The sequence below is a fragment of the Lichenostomus cassidix genome, chromosome 3, assembly GCF_008360975.1.
Source record: "Lichenostomus cassidix isolate B80296 chromosome 3, HeHo_3.0, whole genome shotgun sequence".
Taxonomy (NCBI): Eukaryota; Metazoa; Chordata; class Aves; order Passeriformes; family Meliphagidae; genus Lichenostomus; species Lichenostomus cassidix.
The window spans coordinates 54,456,169-54,474,252 of record NC_139483.1 but is presented as its reverse complement, the minus strand read 5'-3'; the positions used below and the strand labels follow the sequence as shown (position 1 = coordinate 54,474,252).

General features: G+C 37.8%; 1 protein-coding gene across 1 annotated transcript in view; it reads right to left on the bottom strand.

Moving 5' to 3' along the window:
* SYNE1 (spectrin repeat containing nuclear envelope protein 1) overlaps positions 1 to 18,084 on the bottom strand; it is a 288,904-nt gene that overhangs the window by 113,432 nt on the left and 157,388 nt on the right. The window contains exons 71-84 of the mRNA XM_085055829.1: positions 17,265 to 17,432; positions 15,978 to 16,154; positions 14,955 to 15,101; positions 12,758 to 12,883; positions 11,116 to 11,292; positions 9,167 to 9,432; positions 6,213 to 8,373; positions 5,707 to 6,044; positions 4,883 to 5,027; positions 3,679 to 3,897; positions 2,585 to 2,847; positions 993 to 1,158; positions 602 to 757; positions 250 to 402 (exon numbers count right to left, since the gene is read on the bottom strand). Of these exons, the coding sequence (XP_084911955.1) occupies positions 250 to 402; positions 602 to 757; positions 993 to 1,158; positions 2,585 to 2,847; positions 3,679 to 3,897; positions 4,883 to 5,027; positions 5,707 to 6,044; positions 6,213 to 8,373; positions 9,167 to 9,432; positions 11,116 to 11,292; positions 12,758 to 12,883; positions 14,955 to 15,101; positions 15,978 to 16,154; positions 17,265 to 17,432 (4,662 nt within the window). The remainder of the gene's footprint in view (positions 1 to 249; positions 403 to 601; positions 758 to 992; positions 1,159 to 2,584; positions 2,848 to 3,678; positions 3,898 to 4,882; positions 5,028 to 5,706; positions 6,045 to 6,212; positions 8,374 to 9,166; positions 9,433 to 11,115; positions 11,293 to 12,757; positions 12,884 to 14,954; positions 15,102 to 15,977; positions 16,155 to 17,264; positions 17,433 to 18,084) is intronic.

Here is an 18,084-nt window from a genome sequence, read left to right as displayed (position 1 = left end):
ATCTGACTTTAAAGCTCAGCTGCCTCCTCCAAATTCTGTTACTCACTCAAGACCCTGTGGGCCAGTTTGCAAAGAATATAGCTTAAAAAAAATCTCATCAGTCAACCCTTATTTCTGTACAATTCTTCTACTGAACTACATTAAAAAAATATGCCCTGCAAATCTTCACAAACACCACTTTGGTATGAAGTGAGTGTCCCAGCTCCGAAAAATTTGTGGCATAACCACATAAGGAAAGCCTTGTCTTACCTTTTGTTCAAGTTTAGCTTGCGCTATATCATTTGTTTTCTTTTTCAGTTTGGAAAGAATGGTGTTGAGTTCATTTGCTATCCCCTGGATTTTCTGATCAAACTCTTGATTCAATGTTTTGATTTGCTGAGTTTCTCTTTCTTTGGTTTGAATCTGTCAACAATATGAATTCAATTCAGTAAACAGAAATCACTCCTCTTTAAAGGAAATTAACTTTCCTTTAACTTCAAGTCCAAGGATGAAGTTAGTAAAACTATTCTGTGTTGCCATAGTTTGGCCACACTAGGATACCAAGTAATAAAGCCTAATGAAGAGCTATAGATCTGTTAAGCACTTATCTAATGTGCTTTACCTGATCCTGTACAGTTACGAGGGCCAGTCCAACTTCTGCTAAATGAAGAGAGAGTTCAGAAGGCAAAATGGTATAAAGACCCAAATATTTATTCTGTTGTTGTTCAGCCAGTTTTTCAACAGCCTGGCGATGAGTAGCAACTTCACCAAAGAGAGACTAATGACAGAAGAAACAGCATTGTTAAGAACAGTGAGAATATATCTTAAATATCTTTAAAATAAAATATCACAGTCCATTACTTCATGCTTCATGAATTTTTCTGGTGGGTTACTCAAAAACTCATGAATATTGTCTAGTTTGAATCTGTGGTGGTTTGGAAACTATTATCATTCCCTAGCAGATTAAAATGAAGGTAAATATTGCAATTTAGAAAATTACAAATTTGATATACCTGCAATTCCTGAAGTTGAATGTCCACTTCTGCATCAGGGCTTAATAAATATTCTTTTGTTTCCTGGATCCAGGACTTCACAATATTAATCTCTGCTTCAACCTCTTCACGCTCCTTCAGCTCCTGTTTGACCACCTTCATGCCTTTTTTAACTTTCTGTTGCATACTTCAGAAAGAAAGAAACAGTAACTATTTGTGAAGAATTAAGCAATGTCTAAAAACATTGCTTTTTCAAAAAATACTGAATAATAAAGATAATGATTAATAGCAACACATCCAGAGAAATAAATTTAAATAAATTTTTTCATGTCCATCCTTTGGTTTTATGTGTTTGGACATCAAGCAGGCAATTCTTTTGAAAAAAATGCAAATGTTTACCATAGAGATCCCTACATCTGAACTCATCATCATAGACTGCCCTGATTGTCAGTGGAGGAAACAGGCAATTGAGAGCATGAATTAGGATTATTCATTGTCATTCTAAAAGACACTTCTAAAGTAAGTCAGAAAAACTGCATCTTACACTTATTTCTCTACACTAATTAGAGAGCGAGACTTAACCTGTTCTGATGTTGATACCTATAATGTAAAATAACATGAGATATATTCCACTCCTATTGATGGGATTTGTACTCAGGATGAATTATGAATCAAGCATCTGAACATGGTCTATCTCCACACTTCCACTAAGAATTTCTGTACTTTCCTCAAGAACTTGGATCTCCTGTAAAAAATGACAGCTCTGTGAAGGTTCTACTGGACTACTTGTAGCTCTTATATATGTGACAGGGATCTGTGATATTCCCATATTTGATTTATGTTTGCATAACCTTTCATAGCTGAATCATGCCTTATTTACACAAGAAGGAGGTCATCACAGACCCTGTATCTTAGAAACCAATCCTAAGTGAAAAATGGAATTGCAAAAGTACTTACATCTACACATTTTCTACAGGGATTGCTATTCTAATCTAATCATTTATAATGCACACATTAACTTTGCACAGGTTTGGTGCAGAGTTTACAGTTTTTTCATTCTTTATCCCTTTCCCCACTGTGGAGATCTACTTTATGGTATCTTAGTGTAGTTATGAGGTGGATATGTGCCTTGAAACTTAACATAAACTTCCTGTTTTCTACATGGCAGGGAGTATTTTGGATTTAGATAAGCATTTGCACAGCCACAAGGGGAAATATTAAGGGATAAACTTTGCTTGCACATGCTCAAAATTCCTCTGTAAATGTCATACAGTACCTGCTTTTGGTACCTAAGTGCTTCAAACAAGGGAAATAAAGTGATAAACTAACCAAAAGAGGATACAAAACCATAAATGGACACTGTTAATGATGAGAGGCAAAGGAAGTGTTTAAAATCAGTTATAACTTTACTGCTTTAAATTTTATGAACCTTTTTCGTAAGTTAGTATTATGCAAAGCAAGAAGTACATATTCTAAAATCCATGCTCCTAATGAAAACAAAAAATAATGGCAGAGAAAGGTAATTTTTAATGATATAAAAATGACCGATAAACTCTTACTAATGAATTTTAAGATAGCATTTTTCTAGTGAATCTTTTAAAATACTGCCTTACTTGTGGCATCGATCTTGCATTGCTTTGATTTCTTGCATGACAGGTAGTTCCTTCTGAGATGGAGGCTTTACTTCCACATCCTGAAGCATGCTGACAGCATGCTGCTTTAGCAGGCCCAAAGATGACAGCTGATGGTCCACCTCCAGCAGGAAACTGCTGTGGTAATCCAGGAGGTCCAGGAGCTCTGTCTTGGATGCTTTTTCCACTGAGCTTTCTGGAAAGCGACCTTGTAGCTGATCTATTGCTATGGTAGCTTTCTGAATCTATGGAAAGAGATGCAGTCTTGTCAATAATAAAATTACAAAAGAAGCTAGTGCAACTGACACCAAAAGGTGCTAGATCTAGTGCTGTACATTTAGATTCTGTAAAACTGTTGTAGTATAGGGCTTGTGCTCTACTGTGCCAGATCCCTTGCTCTTCACAGGGGATTAGGACTTACCAAGGGATTTTTTTGTCCAATTATGGGTGGCTTCTTATAATTTTTAGCATTTTTTATATTTACTGCCGTAGGACCTAGAGCTCTACCCCAGGGCACACCCATATTTAGCACAAGTCCTGCATTTAACAAAATTATTATCCTCATTCCTAGAGAACCTGCCATCTGGGCATAAATAATGGACAATGTCAGATAAAAAGAGTCAAGTAGGATATAAGGGGAAAAAAGAGACATATGATCAATGAGTGGTCACAGGCACTATTATCACTGCTTACACTTAAAAAGAGCAACTTCATCCTCTCCAGGAGGAAAAAAAAAAGGAAGAAAAAAGAAAGAGAGAAGAAAGAGAATAGAGAACAGAGGTTGGCAAAACCTAGAATAGAACATCTGAGGAAAGGAAACAGAGGAGAAGATTCTGAAGAGCCACCAGAAACCAAAACAACTCTGTATGTACTATACAAGTACACATACAAAAGAACAGTCCAAACTTTGGAGGTAATGATTCTAAACTAGATCATCCATAGCAGTGTTTTTCTGACCTGAGGAAAAAAATCAGTAATTCCTGCTGTAAGTTTTCTCTACCACAAGTCAATTAATAAGGCAGCATAATGAATGAAAACCTATGTTCAAGGGAGGAGTTACCAAGACTAGAATTTACCTTATCATTAAAACCCTTCCATTCCTGCACTGCATCTTCCAAAATTTTTTCCTGTTCTTGGGCTACATTCCGGAGCCGTGTCCAGCGCTGCCAAACTGTTGTCATGGATCTACTTATAGATGCCTTACTGGCATCATTGCTGATTTTTTCCAGCTCCAAAGCCTTTTCTTCTAGGGCTGTTATCTTCTCATGGAAAGAATTTACTACGGACACGAGAGTCTGAAAAAGCAGAATGAAGTACTGTTTTCCTTTTCTACAAGATAACTCATTACTATTCAGCATGCAGGTAGAGTCACCACCACTCATTGCAGACGACGAGGAAGTGATGTATGCTGGGTGAAGTAGCTAGGTCTCACTTTATTTTTCATAGGCAATATTTTAGCTACAGCTACTTGGTTCAAAATGCAGGTCTCTGGAAGCAGCAGAAATCTTATATAATCAGCTTTTCCCTTCCTTGATAACCCCTCAAAAGGGATGAAAATGAGCATTCAGGGTCCTTCTCATGGCAAAGACTAACTTTCAATATAGTCGAAAAATGAAAGAAGCAGTCCAGGTGTTTAAGTGTACAGTTATGTCAAGTTTATCTTTAACGACATTTTAGATGCCCAAGGTTATGAGGATATTCTCACACAGCTGGCAGACATGACATTATTCTTAGGGGAGATTCTTGATTTCCCAGAGACACAGCTGGCAGCATATCTGAAGTGCCACTGACTATCTATAGTAAGGCAACTGATGAGTACCCTAAACACAAGAAGAGAAAGTGATTTTTTTAAGCTGCACTTCTTGCTTTTAGACTAAACAAGAGTTAATATTAAACTGCAGCTCTTCCTGTCTTAGTAAAACTGTTCCATGTGATCCAAAGTCGATGGATGTTCTATTGATCTGGGTCTCTTGTAGGGTATGTAATTTTGGGGCTTACAGACCCAAGGCTTTTAGGAACCTCCTGACTTTGCAATTCTCTACAGTCATAGGCACATAGGCAGAAAACAAGCTGAAAAATGATTAAAAATATCTGTCTCAGTCACCCCACAAATAAAATGTGTGTTTTGCACAACACTAAACATCTCTTGGTGTGTTATGACACAGTAAAGTGCTACAGGTAAAGATCTAAAAACTCAAATTCCTGTTAACACAGGTAGGGAACTATATAATATACATTCATTTTCACTTGAAAGATTTCATGCAATTAGCAGTACCTTACCTTATGTGTTAACAATTTCTCTTCTGCTTCATGAGAAGAAGCAGCTTTAGCTACTGAGAATTCAGATAATTTTTTCTCAGCCTCATTCATCACTTCAATAACCTTCTGCCTTGCTGTTTGGTACTCCTGCCACTCAGAAGCACACCTTAAACAAATACAGTTCCAGAAAGAACAACTTAATGCAATATAAAAACGTTTGAAAGTCAGAAATATTATTGCACCTAGTTTTCAATGTAACTGCTTAGTTTTGCTGCTACACAGTATTTTCCAAGAAAAAGAAAGATTATTAAGAAACAGCATACATAGAAACATATGCTCCTGATTTTCAGCTGTGCTTTACAGAAGCCACAGCCAGGCATTTAATAGCTCTTATCTGACTTTTCCTCAGAGACTGCACATGTTGTGTTTTTAACATACACCAACTTACAGAATTCAGAATATTCAGGAATAATAAGTAATGCAGTTATGCTTGTTAAAAAGGTATTTTCTTTTATTTCAAAATGTCTGCTTCAATTTAATTCATTTCTGCATAGGCCTTGCGTCAGGTGAAATATGGAACAATCATTCCCTACTCTTCTTCTCCATGCTGTTCCAAGCTTAATATATTTCTATCATAGCTTTTTCAAGATCACACAACAAGTCAGTCAGGGGCAGAAAAGAAAACAGAATCCAAGAGCTCTTAATTCCCAATATCTACTTCTCCCATAAAAAGGCCCAATAATTAAAAAAACTTCAATTAATGTTCTGACTTTTTCTTTCATTACTAACAAGGTAATCTTAAAATGAAGGAAAGCAAAAAAAAAACCAAAAAAGAAAGAATATACCTTTGTAGCTGATCTTGCTGGGTTTTGGCTTCTTGCTCTGTCCCTTTGGCCTTTTCCTCCAATGCAGCTACATTCTGCACCAGCTGTTCGCTTGCTGTGGCTTGTATAAAGGGCTCTATCTCGGACACAAGGCCTTGTAACTCTTTCAAATGACCATTGAACTGACTTTCTGTGCTGAAAAATTCAACGTGGTTCCTTAGATTCTCCTCAGAATTCTCAACATCTAGACCATTTCTTGCTAAATGTAGAAATTCCTGAGCATCTTCCAGCCAGTCATTTGCTATCTGCATCACTTGGTAGTATCTTTGGCAGAGGCTATATACTTTATTCAAGTTAGCCTGAAATAAAAGGGAGAATCATAAAATCACAGTAGCCTATGTCATTTAAAAACCCAGGAAATAGGATTACTAAAATCAATCTTTTTGTGATGATGGCAAAGATCAAGCCACAGAGCCATCATTTTCAGCTTTGTGACAAGAAGCTAATGACAGTTAGGGTGAACTAACCTGTCTCATGTGTATGGCTTCTTGAACTTCACCATCTAGTTCTGCCAGCTCAGCAAGAGTGTTTTCCAGGTCAGCAGGTATCAGCTCCTTTGCTTTCATGTAGCGCTCTTTCTCTTTATTGCTCAGTGCATTCATTATTCTGAGGCTCGACTGCACTTCTTCCTGATGTATCTGAACCTTTCGGATTTCTTCTTGGATGTTTTGCAGTTTGAGGTCCAAACTTATCGTTCCATTAAGTTCTGTTTTCACCCACCTCAACCAGTCCAGTGAGCGGCAGATTTCTGTCTTGAAGTCTATGCTCTGCACAAGTCTATTCTCACACTCCATCACCGTGTCAACAATGGCAGAATGCAGAGACTTCAGTTTCTCTTGCCAAGCCTGAACTTGGTGATTTGTTGTCTCATATGCAGATGAGTCGAGCTGAGGAGAAAGGGCTTCTAGATGCTCAGTTATTCGCTTCAGAAGACTTCCTGAGTCTTGCAAGCTGCCCATCAGAGAGTGGTATATTTTCAACTTTTCTTCTATTGGGAGTGTTTCTTCATTCACCTTAATCTGCTCCTTTTTCACTGTCTCTAACTGTGCCTCGAATTGCATACACATCTTCTCATGCTCCTGGCATGCTTCTATTGTGTCTTCCAACAGGTTGATTTTCTGTTCTATTTGCCTCTTCAACTTGTGATATAGTGTGGCAAGTTTTAACATCTCCTCTGGCTGCCAGGGCTGGCCAGTGCTTCGAAAGGCCTCCTTCTTCTGGTTCAGTTCATCCACTGCTGCACCGAGACTCATTGCTTCACCTAAGAGATCTCTGTAAGCCTGCTGGAGTGACACAGCTTCTTTGGCTGAAACAGCAGCTGGAGCTTTGTCCATGTTAATAAACTGGTCTTCTAGCTCAGTCAGAGCTTTACTTGTCAACTCAATCAAAGAGGCATACTCTTTTCTGGCATAAATTGCTTCCTGAACCTTATATAACTTTTCTTTTGCCAGAGCAGTGACAATATTGAATTGCTGAGGGAGACTGTTAAGTTTTTCATCGAGGTAAGAATGATCCACTTCATTAAGTGATGGCAGGACTTCCTGGCCATCTCTTTGCAGTGCAAGTAGCAGATTTTCATATTCTGGAGATTGCTCAAGAATCTGTTGATATTTTGCCATCTGGCTGTATAGATCGGTGTCAGAATTCATTACATTGACTTCTGGGAATGTGACAATATCAGCCTGTTTTAGCCAGTGGCAAGCTTTATCCAAATCTTCTTTAAAATATCTCCTGGAAACAATATTTTTCTCCAGTTCTAACAATCTCTGGTTACACTTTTGTAAAACAGTATCATACACATTCTGTAGTTCTTGCAGCTTACCTAACACTTCACTCTTCTCTTGATTTGTTGCTTCTTTCATTAAATCCCTTCCTTGAGCCCATAACCCTGTGACCTCGTTTTGATAGGCCTTCAGATTAGCCTGGGTATTCTTACAAGTCCTGATCTGTTTATTCACATCTTCTGGCAAAAGACATATATGTTCTGGAAACATCACCTTCTTCTCATGCTGGTGAATTTGGTTTGTAGCCTGAAAGACAGCCATAAGAAACTGGGTCTTTTCAGACAATGCCTTATTCAGGTGTTTCCTCCTCTGGCCAACCAGATCACTGAGACAAGCCACATGGTGCTGTGCATCAGAAACTGTTTTCTGCAGTTCTTGCCTTTCGTTGAGCCCTAGGTTGGTCATCACCCTGTCAGCATCCTTCACAAGCATCTTCAAAACAAGCTGTTTGGCTTCAAGCTCACTGCAAATGGTAAGATGATCCATGAGAAGACTCTGAGCCATATCTGGAGGAGGGCTCTGTTTAAGAGCCTCTGAGATACTGGGCTGCTGTTCCTCTGCCCATTCCATTAGTTCCTGAAATCTGGCATGCACCAAGTTGAGCTCTTCTAAGGTTGAAACAGAAACTTGAATTTTCCTTTTGACAAGGTCTTCCAGCTGAGTCCAGCGTTGTTCAAAATGACTGAATTGCTCCTTCACTAATTCTCTGTCATCAAGATTCAGATGTTCTACCATCTTCTGTTTCTGATCTTTCAAATCTTCTAGAGCAAATCTCCTTTCCTGCAGTGCAATTGCCAGTTTTTGCAAAGCTTCAAGGTGCACATTTGTACTTTCAGCATCAGATCTGTTATCAAAATGGACAAGACAAAAATGAGTTATTAGATCCTATTTCAGCACAGGCTTTTAAGAGAGGTCAGGATTAATTATAAGCCCACTACATACTGAAATCAATATGATATAAAGACCTACAGTTTTCAGATTCACTTGAAGGTAGCAGCTTTAAATACTAATTAAAAAGCTTAACAATTTTATTCCTTTCCCTTTCATCTGCACTATAGTCATCAGGCTGACCACAGACATTTACATGAATATTACAGAGCATACTGATTATATCGCGTCTATGAACAACAAAAAGTATTGAGGTTGAAGTTAATCTTATTCTGTGAGTTATGGCAGGAGCAATACACTCAAAATTTTACTCACCGCTGGTGCATTTATCCTATGCAAAGCAGCTGCAAATATTTAGCAGTAGTTACTAAGCTTTAATATACTAGTCTAATAGATGTAACAAAATATCACAATGAAATGAACCAGTGAATTAACCATGAACTCATGAACCACCACAAAAGAAAGAGGTCAAACAAAATAGTCAGCGTTCTTGAAATACCAAGAAATGCTACAACCTGAGAGAGGATCAATCAGTACTTGCCTTAAAGACAAACACTGAAGATCTGGCATCTCAAACTCTCTTTATCTCAACAGAAATTAATGATTGCCTGATAATGAACAAGGCACGTGTGCTTTTAACTAAGCATGCAAAAAGGGATTTTTAGTGGCTCTCACTTAGAGACTACTCTGTAAACAGCTCTTTCAGCATATACGCACAGTTTGCTTTGTGCATGCTACTCCTTTTTTACCTAGCCAGGTTGTCCCACTCTTTTGTGAGCTTTTCCAGGAAAACTTCAACCACATTCATGCGATCATGGTAATCCCTTGTCCTCTGCAGATCCTCCTCCCTCTGCATGAGCAAGCTATGTGCCTGAAGGCAGAGGTCCAGCCACTGGTTGCTCAGTTCTCCTATTTCCTTGTGTTCAGGTGATTCCTGTCCTTGGGTTAGTTTGTTCATCTTCTCAGTCACTGAGTTAAGAGCTGACTGCTTAGACTGCAACTTCTGACTGAATTCCTGAAAGAGATACAAGTAAAAACCAATGTAATAACATGCACTCAAAATTATAAAATGGAATTTAAGTAAAAACTCTGAAATAAATATATTGTATATGGACTAATTATCTGCCCAGGCAAATGTTCCGCAGATGTAAATTGGAAGAAGTGTTGTCACTCTTCTCCAAACCCTTCTCCCAATCTTAGGTGAAGACAAGTTGCTACTAAATGCTAACGCAAACCAGAGGAGTTTCCAAGTTCCAGTGATAAACAGAATTCGTGATCAAGTCACACATCTTGTTGTCCAGCCTTCTGGACTAGCACAGCTCCCACTGTACACTTAAAACATGCAAGATAGTCTGAGTCTCACAAGAATAATTCATTTTACCAGTACTGTTATTAGCTTATTTTTTTCCTTTTTCATTAGAGCCTAAAAATAGGAAGCAGAGTCCATGAGTCAGTGAGCCTCCATATCTGTACTCTGTATTGTTCCTACTTCTGATAACAGCAACCATTACCACTGTCATTATTGAAACAAAACCATGGATTACCTAGGTATGATTGCTATCTGAGCTAATAACTAGTAACTAAAAAAGTTCATCAGCATACAAATTTCTTACCAAATAAGAAGTCAGAGAGATCCCAAAAAGAAGAATACATAATATACTGACAACTAAAACTAACCAAATACTTTTCAGCCTTTACACACTCTCTAAGGTCAATATAATCTTCTCCTAAATTCTAGTTCTAGTAACTATAACTAAACATGCCCAGCTCCAGCTCTGCCTCATTCCTCTTCATGACTGCTTCAAAAGGAGCTAGGCATCTTCCTTTACCAGGGCAAATTATTGGAAAAAACACACCTTGTGCCACATCTAAGAGTACAGCAGGTGTCTCCCTTTCATTATAATCCTAAATTCCTGACTCAAATAGTGAAGAAATAGAGACTCCTTCTTCCTGGACTCTAATGATAGCTGGTACAACAGCTTTCAGTCCAGATTGTGCTGAGGCATTTTCAAAAGCTTTGACTTTGTTCCAAAGTGTGAGTAGAACAGACATGGACAGGAAGTGCTGTTTACTTTTCACCTAATTCTTGGCATATCAGAAAAAGAATACAAGCAAAGTATAGACCATAAATGCAAACCCCAAGTATTTAATTATTTAATAAAGAAATTATCTTTTCGTTAAGTTACTGGTTATGATATGTACAGAATGGTCATAAAAATTCTCTCTTCTGGAATGAATGAGAGAAGATCTGAAGGTATTTGTCTCATTATTTAAATTGGTTTTCTGTCATACTTGTTCTTAGAGATCAGCAACATCAAATAGTTTCCTTGACTAATTTTGAAATACTTCTAAACTATTTAGAAGTATAGCAATCAAAGAATTCAGCAAGCACATTTTGCAAATCTTATCTTCAGGTGCACTGTGATCAGCATTTAGTCTACTTTAAAAGCAAAGGCAAATCAGTAGCCGGAAAAGTGTCTATTATTAAAAAAAACAAAGCCAGAAAAATACTAAAGTACAGTTTTCTGCTCTCTGAATCACCCTTAGCATCAATAAGGAAACACACTTTCCTCTTTCTTCTCTGCTCTTGCTTTGAACATATTAGCAATTGTATGCACATAATAAGAATTCTAAAATAATAGCAGCCACAGGATGAACCCCTTCCTTACCTTCTGTTCTTAACCCAAAGTCTCCTTACCTTAACCTGGAGTACCATATTCTGGGCAATATTTAGCTCCAACTCTGCTCGTCTCCTTTTTAAATTCTGTAGTTGTTGATCTGCATCCTGGAAATATATCCAGAGCTCAGCCTTCAGTTGTTTGATCTCTTCCCAACCTTGAGACAAATACTGTGAGTGCATTATCTGTTGCTCAATCTAGAAGAAAAGCAATGAAAAGGAGTTGGAATGCTTTAATGCATCTATTTTTGGAGAATGGAGGATGAATACCACTCTTCCTCTGAGCACAATACTGTACTAAAGCAATTTCTGCACTGGATTCTGAAGGGGCTACTATTATCCACAAAAAGGGTCTTAACCTTTAAAAGTAACAAAAATTGTACCTATCAAAGAAAATCTGTGTGGAAACAACAACAACAAGTAAATTAATCATCATTCACCCTTGACAGAAGCAAGTGTATTTATGAGTGTGTATATTTCAGTGTTCTCAGTCCCCTGTTAAAGCTTATATTAATTGTATAATTTGATCTACTGCATGCTAAGAATATCGTTAGACTGTACCTTACAAAAAACTTTCAGCTATAGACTTCCATTTAATTTGCTTAGCCCAGTTATTTTGCCTATATGCCTCTTCTAAAATACCAATAAAAAGAATCCTTACCAGATCTGAGCCCATCAATCCTCTTACCCCAATAGTGACACAGCTGCTTTTGCTCTAAATACAGCAGTCGGGTGCCTTTAAGATTTAGACACTCAACCAGCTTAGTATATCTCAGCACTACACCATCTGTGATTTCTTAGAAATGTTTCACTGCATTGTATGTCAAAGGAGAATCTTATTCTGATGTTTGGGATGTTTTTCAGCTATTCGGTACTTGGACTCCCATATTTTTATGGGTTACTTGGACTTGTACAATTTGCTTCTCTGGTACGGAATACTATTACTGTATGTATTAGATTTTTACTCTTGTTAGAAGCAGTTTCAAAACTCTGTTTGTGTGTCTGCGTAAGAGGAGCTAAATTTTTCATGCTTGCAACAAGAAGAATGCCTATAATGTTTCTTTTCCAATAAATTATGTTTATAGTTCTATTCTAAACCTAAGCATTAAGCTACTTTAAAACTTAAAATTGAGGTACACTTCTATAAATAAGTATGCTGAAATAGATGTACGTTAAATAATGAATTGAACCATCACAATTTTTGATTATGCTTTTGATTAATAATATAAGATAGGTGAACATGAACAGTAGTCTATTGTTGAATAAATAATAACAATAAAATATGTCTAAGATTTCATAAAATACAGGGAAGATTAGACTAAATTGTGTGTTTTGAAAACAGGTAACTTGGATCAGGTTTTCTTCCATAGAATATTATTTCTGTGGCTTTAGAACAACATCTTGTAACATTTCCTAAGTACCTTTAGCAACCATTGTTGTGTGTCTTTGTATTAGTACCAAGATGGCAATGTATGGATTTAATAATTAAAAAAAAAATCAGAAAGACAAAACTATTTAACTATTTCTAAAGAAATACCTAAGATGAAAGTAAGATGACATTTCTTTAAACCATTACCCAATATGACCTTTTTAAAAGGGAACAGATCAAGGCAGTTAAAGCTCTAAATAGGATTAAAAGTGGGTTGTTGTGGTTATCTTGTACCATTTGTTTTGTTTGTTGAATATCTGCTGCTGTACTCTTCACTGTGGCATCTGAAAGATCACACATGGAGCACAAAAGATCCAAGTATGTATTGGCCTGCTCCTGCAGAGCCCGGAAATGTTTAACCTGAGGGAAGAAAACCCACAAATAAACTCTGAAACTGTGGAAATAATACCTTGTTTTATTACAATCATGTATTTTAGAATTTTTACTTTACCTTATTATTTCTATAAAATTAAATATGGAAATACATTATCTTATTAGGTAAGGCTGCTATGTTCTAGTTGTGGAAAGCAGTAACGCCTTAAAACTTTATTATTTCCAAAGCATTTAGAGACATATGAATTAGCTAGCTTATTTCTTGGACAGAAACACACAGTCTCAACAAGGTGACTGACTTTCCCAATGTGAATGGGAAGCAGGGCTTTATGTGATTGTCACAGTGCCCTGTTCCTACAACTATAAAATTTTCCAGTGTCTGACAGATCATGAGAAATTCAGCCTAGCGGCACAATACACTTTTCCACACCGTCTGAAAACTTTCCAGTGTCCCCCATATTTGTGATTGGCAAGATCAGACAACAAGACATTGTTATGGGTTCTTGCTCTTAACATTGCCTGTAGGAGCTCACCTCTCCCTATGAAGATTCTCCTTATCCTAAAAAGAATAATATTATCTGAGTACTAACAAGCTGGGCAACAACATATCTTCTAGAGTCCCAGGGAGGAATGTGAGTGACCACCTAGTGCACAGGGCCAGTGGTGAGTCCTTGGAGGCAAATGTTGAACAAAACAACAAAACAAAATGATTTTTGGCAATCCCAAATGATTGTATTAACAAGAATGCAGAGCATAGGCTGTGGGAAGTGACTGTACTTATTTTCCTGTACTTACACTTGTCTAGCTGCCCCTGATGGATCTGGACCAGTTTCCCTCTTTCCCATTTAAAGAAATATGGGCAAACTGACACAGCAAAGGGTTGTGGGCAAAGTCCAGCAAAGGGTTGTGGGCATATGGAGCAGCACTCAGCGGCAGTTTGGCAGGTCTGAATGAATTCTTCCTAAATTAGGGAAACTGTTTTTCTCACTAAGAACAGTCAAGTGCAGGAGCAAGTCCCTAATCCTCAGGGATGGTTAGAGCCCTCAGCACACCAAAGAGCTCTGCAGACTCAATCCCCCTTCTCTGCAACCTCTATCTACCCCTCCTCCTCCTCAGGGTTTGGTTACCTCTGCTTAGGGCCAGCCCTGGCTCAGCCCAGCTGGGACCTGACCACTAGAAAGGCAGAGAGAAGCCCAAGAGCCACGTGTAAGCTCAGTCCCTCATCAACCTATGGACCTCACCTGAGCTACACTAGAGGTGCATGCGTGCCTGGCTGATCCTCCTGGCCTTGCCTTGCTGCCCTGACCTGCTCCTTCACCTGGGAATGGCCTCATCCCTACAGACTCACCTGGTCACCACCAGATGGGGGAATAACACCAGGGGGACTCTGCTCACCTAACCTTTGTGCTGCAGCTCTGCACATCATCGGGAAGGTGCTGCCCTGCTGGTCCCACTGTGCCATGCCCTGCTTCCCCTGTGGGTCTGCCATCTCTAGTATTTCAAAGCCTCTATTAAGCCAGATGATGGATGAGACAGCCATGAATTGCAGCATTTTTAGCACCATACCCATTTAATTCAAAAACAAGATACGAATCCAATCCAAATCCAATCTTGATTAAGAATAATCAAGAAGAAAATAAATCATTCTTAATGGTCACTATGGGCTACAGGTAGTTTTATGCTCTTGGACTGAAAAATTGTTTTAATTGCCTGGTAATTGACTCTGTCCATGGTACTGTGAAACAAGGTTTCATAAGGAACATACTAGCCAGGTCAGCAACTGGACAAGCAGAAAGACACAACCCCTCTGCTAAACACATCTATGGAGTATCTGAGCAGATTTATCTAAGTAGCCAACATTTGTCAGGTACTGTGTTTCTAAGCATTAAGCAGAGCTAGCAAGAGCCCTCTTTGGTTTTTCACCTACAGTTATTTTCTCTTAATAAAAAGAAAATACCTTTTGGAATTGGGAATGAACAATGAGGTTACCCAGCTTTCTGAGAAGGCTAGAAAATATCTAATTTCTAGAAATTTAGATCTCTCATCTGAACTTACCTTGTTAAGAATAACTGAGCTTTTTCAAGTGCTAAACTTTTACCTGTTTTACTGCATCTGCCAGGCTGAAAGGTGTCCAAGTAGTTGGCTTTAGCTCTGACTGCACTGTAGACAGCCAAGTCTGGCACTGTTGTAGAGTATCCTGATGATTAACATGCTTCTGGAGCTCGTGTTCCAAAGTCTGGTACACCTAAACCAAACATTTTGTAAGTTTATCACATTTTCAAATACCACCATTGTCTTTCTTCTCCTACCTTGAAAACTGCAGATAAAACAGAATTATTATGACTGTTATTTTAGCCCTTGTATGTAAAAGTACCAAAGGCTGAAAGCTCCTCAAGCTCTCACTACACCCTTCTAAGATGTGAAGAAGATGGACAATATTTAATGCACAGCTTCTGAAAAGAAAAAATAAAGATGTAAATGAAAAAATAAAGATGTAAATGAAGGGCATGCTCTCTTATTTCTGTATTCTTATCCAACATTTTTCCATTGACTTTGTAGAAGAGGTTTTTAAGTTTCTTTTTGGGGTTGTTTTGTTTGGTTTTTTTGGGTTTGGTTTTGGGTTTTTGTTTGTTTTTTGACTGCTGGCTTGATCTCCTAATTGGTTTAACAGAATGACCCTGCTAGCCCTTCTTAACTGTATATTCTGGTTTTAATAAGAGAGACAGTATTTCCTAGCACATACTTGAAACCTGTTAAAGTATCTATGCAAACTATCAACACTAAGACTGCAATTTGCGCCATAGTTTTTGAACTAGGAGTAATTATTCTTTTGCTGCAGCTGCTCAGAAGCGAGTTTAACATGAAGGTAGTGAAGACATGGAGAGATTAAGGTAAGAACTCAGAAGCCAGTAGTTTTGCTGGCTGCAAGGCAACATTTGGATCACAAGGAATTCAACTGTAGCACAGGAATGATTACATGCTGTATCAGCAACCTGAAGCCTCAACTGAAATGAAAACAGTAGGAAGATTAAAGAAAGAACATTTAAAGAAAGAACTCATAGAAATAACAATGCACATTATTCTTAAACAGCACAAAAATAATCTCTGAAACAAGTCTTACTCTTTGGGCTGTGCTACATATGGCAGAATAGCTGTCCCTTGTCCCCTGAAGATGGGTTTGTATGTTTTGCTTAAATTTTGCTTGAAGATGTTCTGAGCATTGATTGATCAAGTAATCACCTTTACTCTTAAGGTTGTTCAAACGATCTTCAAAGCCTGCAATTTCTTCCATGATAGCCTAAGAAACAGATAAAATACTTTTGAAGAAATATGCAGTGGTACAGAATGTTTTTTCTCCCTCCTTTAAACACTCTTCATCGTCAGATTTGGAAAAAAGCTTTCAGACAACATGCATTGTCATAGTCAAGCTATTGGATTGCATGCTCATTGTAAAGTCATTATCAAAAGCCTTTACAAGGATATCCCACAGAAACATCAGTAGCACTGTCATAATGTGTAAACACTCTGCTCAGATGCCAAGACTACTCTGAATCTTCAGTTCTTTCATGCTCTTCAGGCCTCTTCCAGCTTCTCTTGTGTCTAGTAATGCAAATTAAATCTTGTGCCAAATCATCTCTCATTCCATAAGCTCTTTCCCTGCGAACAGTTCTTTCCATTGACTCTGGTGAAGCCAATCTTTTTTCTAAGGAAGTTACTTAAAGAATAACACACCAATCACAAAGAATTAAAATACTTCAATATTTGCCATTGGAATCTCAGTTTCAGTTAGTGGTGAGGAGGGTTTGATTTTGCTCTCTTTCATCTTCTAGAAAGCATTGGTTATCATTGTATTGAATGATTCTCACTAATAGAAACCATAAAAGCAATGGAGGAAATGCTACAACCTAATAGAACCTACAACTAGAACAACCCAACAGAAGTACTTCTAGTTTCTGCATTTTTTCTCCATTGCTGTTTTACCAACCACATCCAATTTGGTGATCACATTTCTGAAGTTCTTGTTAGCAGGTCCATACCAAGAAAGTTTTCAATTTAATTTTTTCTTATAACCTTAAAAGTGCCAGAGCACAAAATACCTCACGAGTAAAATCACCCCAATCTGATTTTTGTGGTTCATTTCCTGGGAAGCCTCAGGAAAAATCTGACACAGAATTTAGATCAGAGTACAACAAAGCTCTTTGTGTAAATGCAGTTTCATCCAAGAAACGATGCTAAAAACAAGCTAGATTTGTTAACTGCATTAATGGCACCAATGCTTATTTACACAATTATCAGTAAGAGAAATAAAATGGTTGAATGATAAATAATTAGAGCTCTGGAGTGGATGCAGAGAAGCAAAGAAGAAAATTTCTGTTTTACAAAGGAAGATTACCAAGAGCAAACTCACCTTGTGGTTAGCTAGTTGCTGAGTGATTATTTCAAGATTGGTACTTTCCACGAGGTCAGGGCTAACCAATCTGCTGGACATATGTAATAACCATTTCTCCCCTTCTTGCAAATCACTGTTGTAATCCTCATGTTCTTTTACTCTCACTTCTAAGGTTTCAACATATGCCTGCAGGTCCACGATAACCAAAATTAAATTTTCAGGTAATTACAAGAGCTCAAAAAAAACCCCAACAAGCCACAAACCACCAAGAAATTGAAATCATAATAAGAATTATAATTTAAATTTATATTCCAGTGAGGGACTCTCATTTGAATAGACTGTAAAAGAAGACATCAAAGGGCTTACTTCTGTGAATAAATTCCTGTGAATAATAACTTCTGTGGTACTGAGCAGTGTTTTCACTCCAGATGAAACACCATACTTTGAAGACTGAGGAAAACACTGAGAAATGAACACTATCAACTTGACTTTAAGTTCACTTACAGTTATTAAACACTGCTTGAGAGACTGCACTTGACCCACCAAACACTATGGTTGGGTCCCTGCTACTTACAGCCTTTGCATGTATGTATTGCAATGTCTGTGGTAGGCAAATTCAGAATGTACACATGGAGTTAAAATATATCTATTCTTTTTAGGAAGCTTCTCTTAATTTAAGCCATCAACATTATATCTAATACAATGAACATCACTTTTGTAGTACAGGTCAGAGTCATGTCTTTAAATTAAAAATCCACCTTGAAAAAAAATCATCTCCTATTGGTGGATGCATGGGCAATTAAAGGTGCCTAGGTCAAACGTAAGTACTAACATGGTT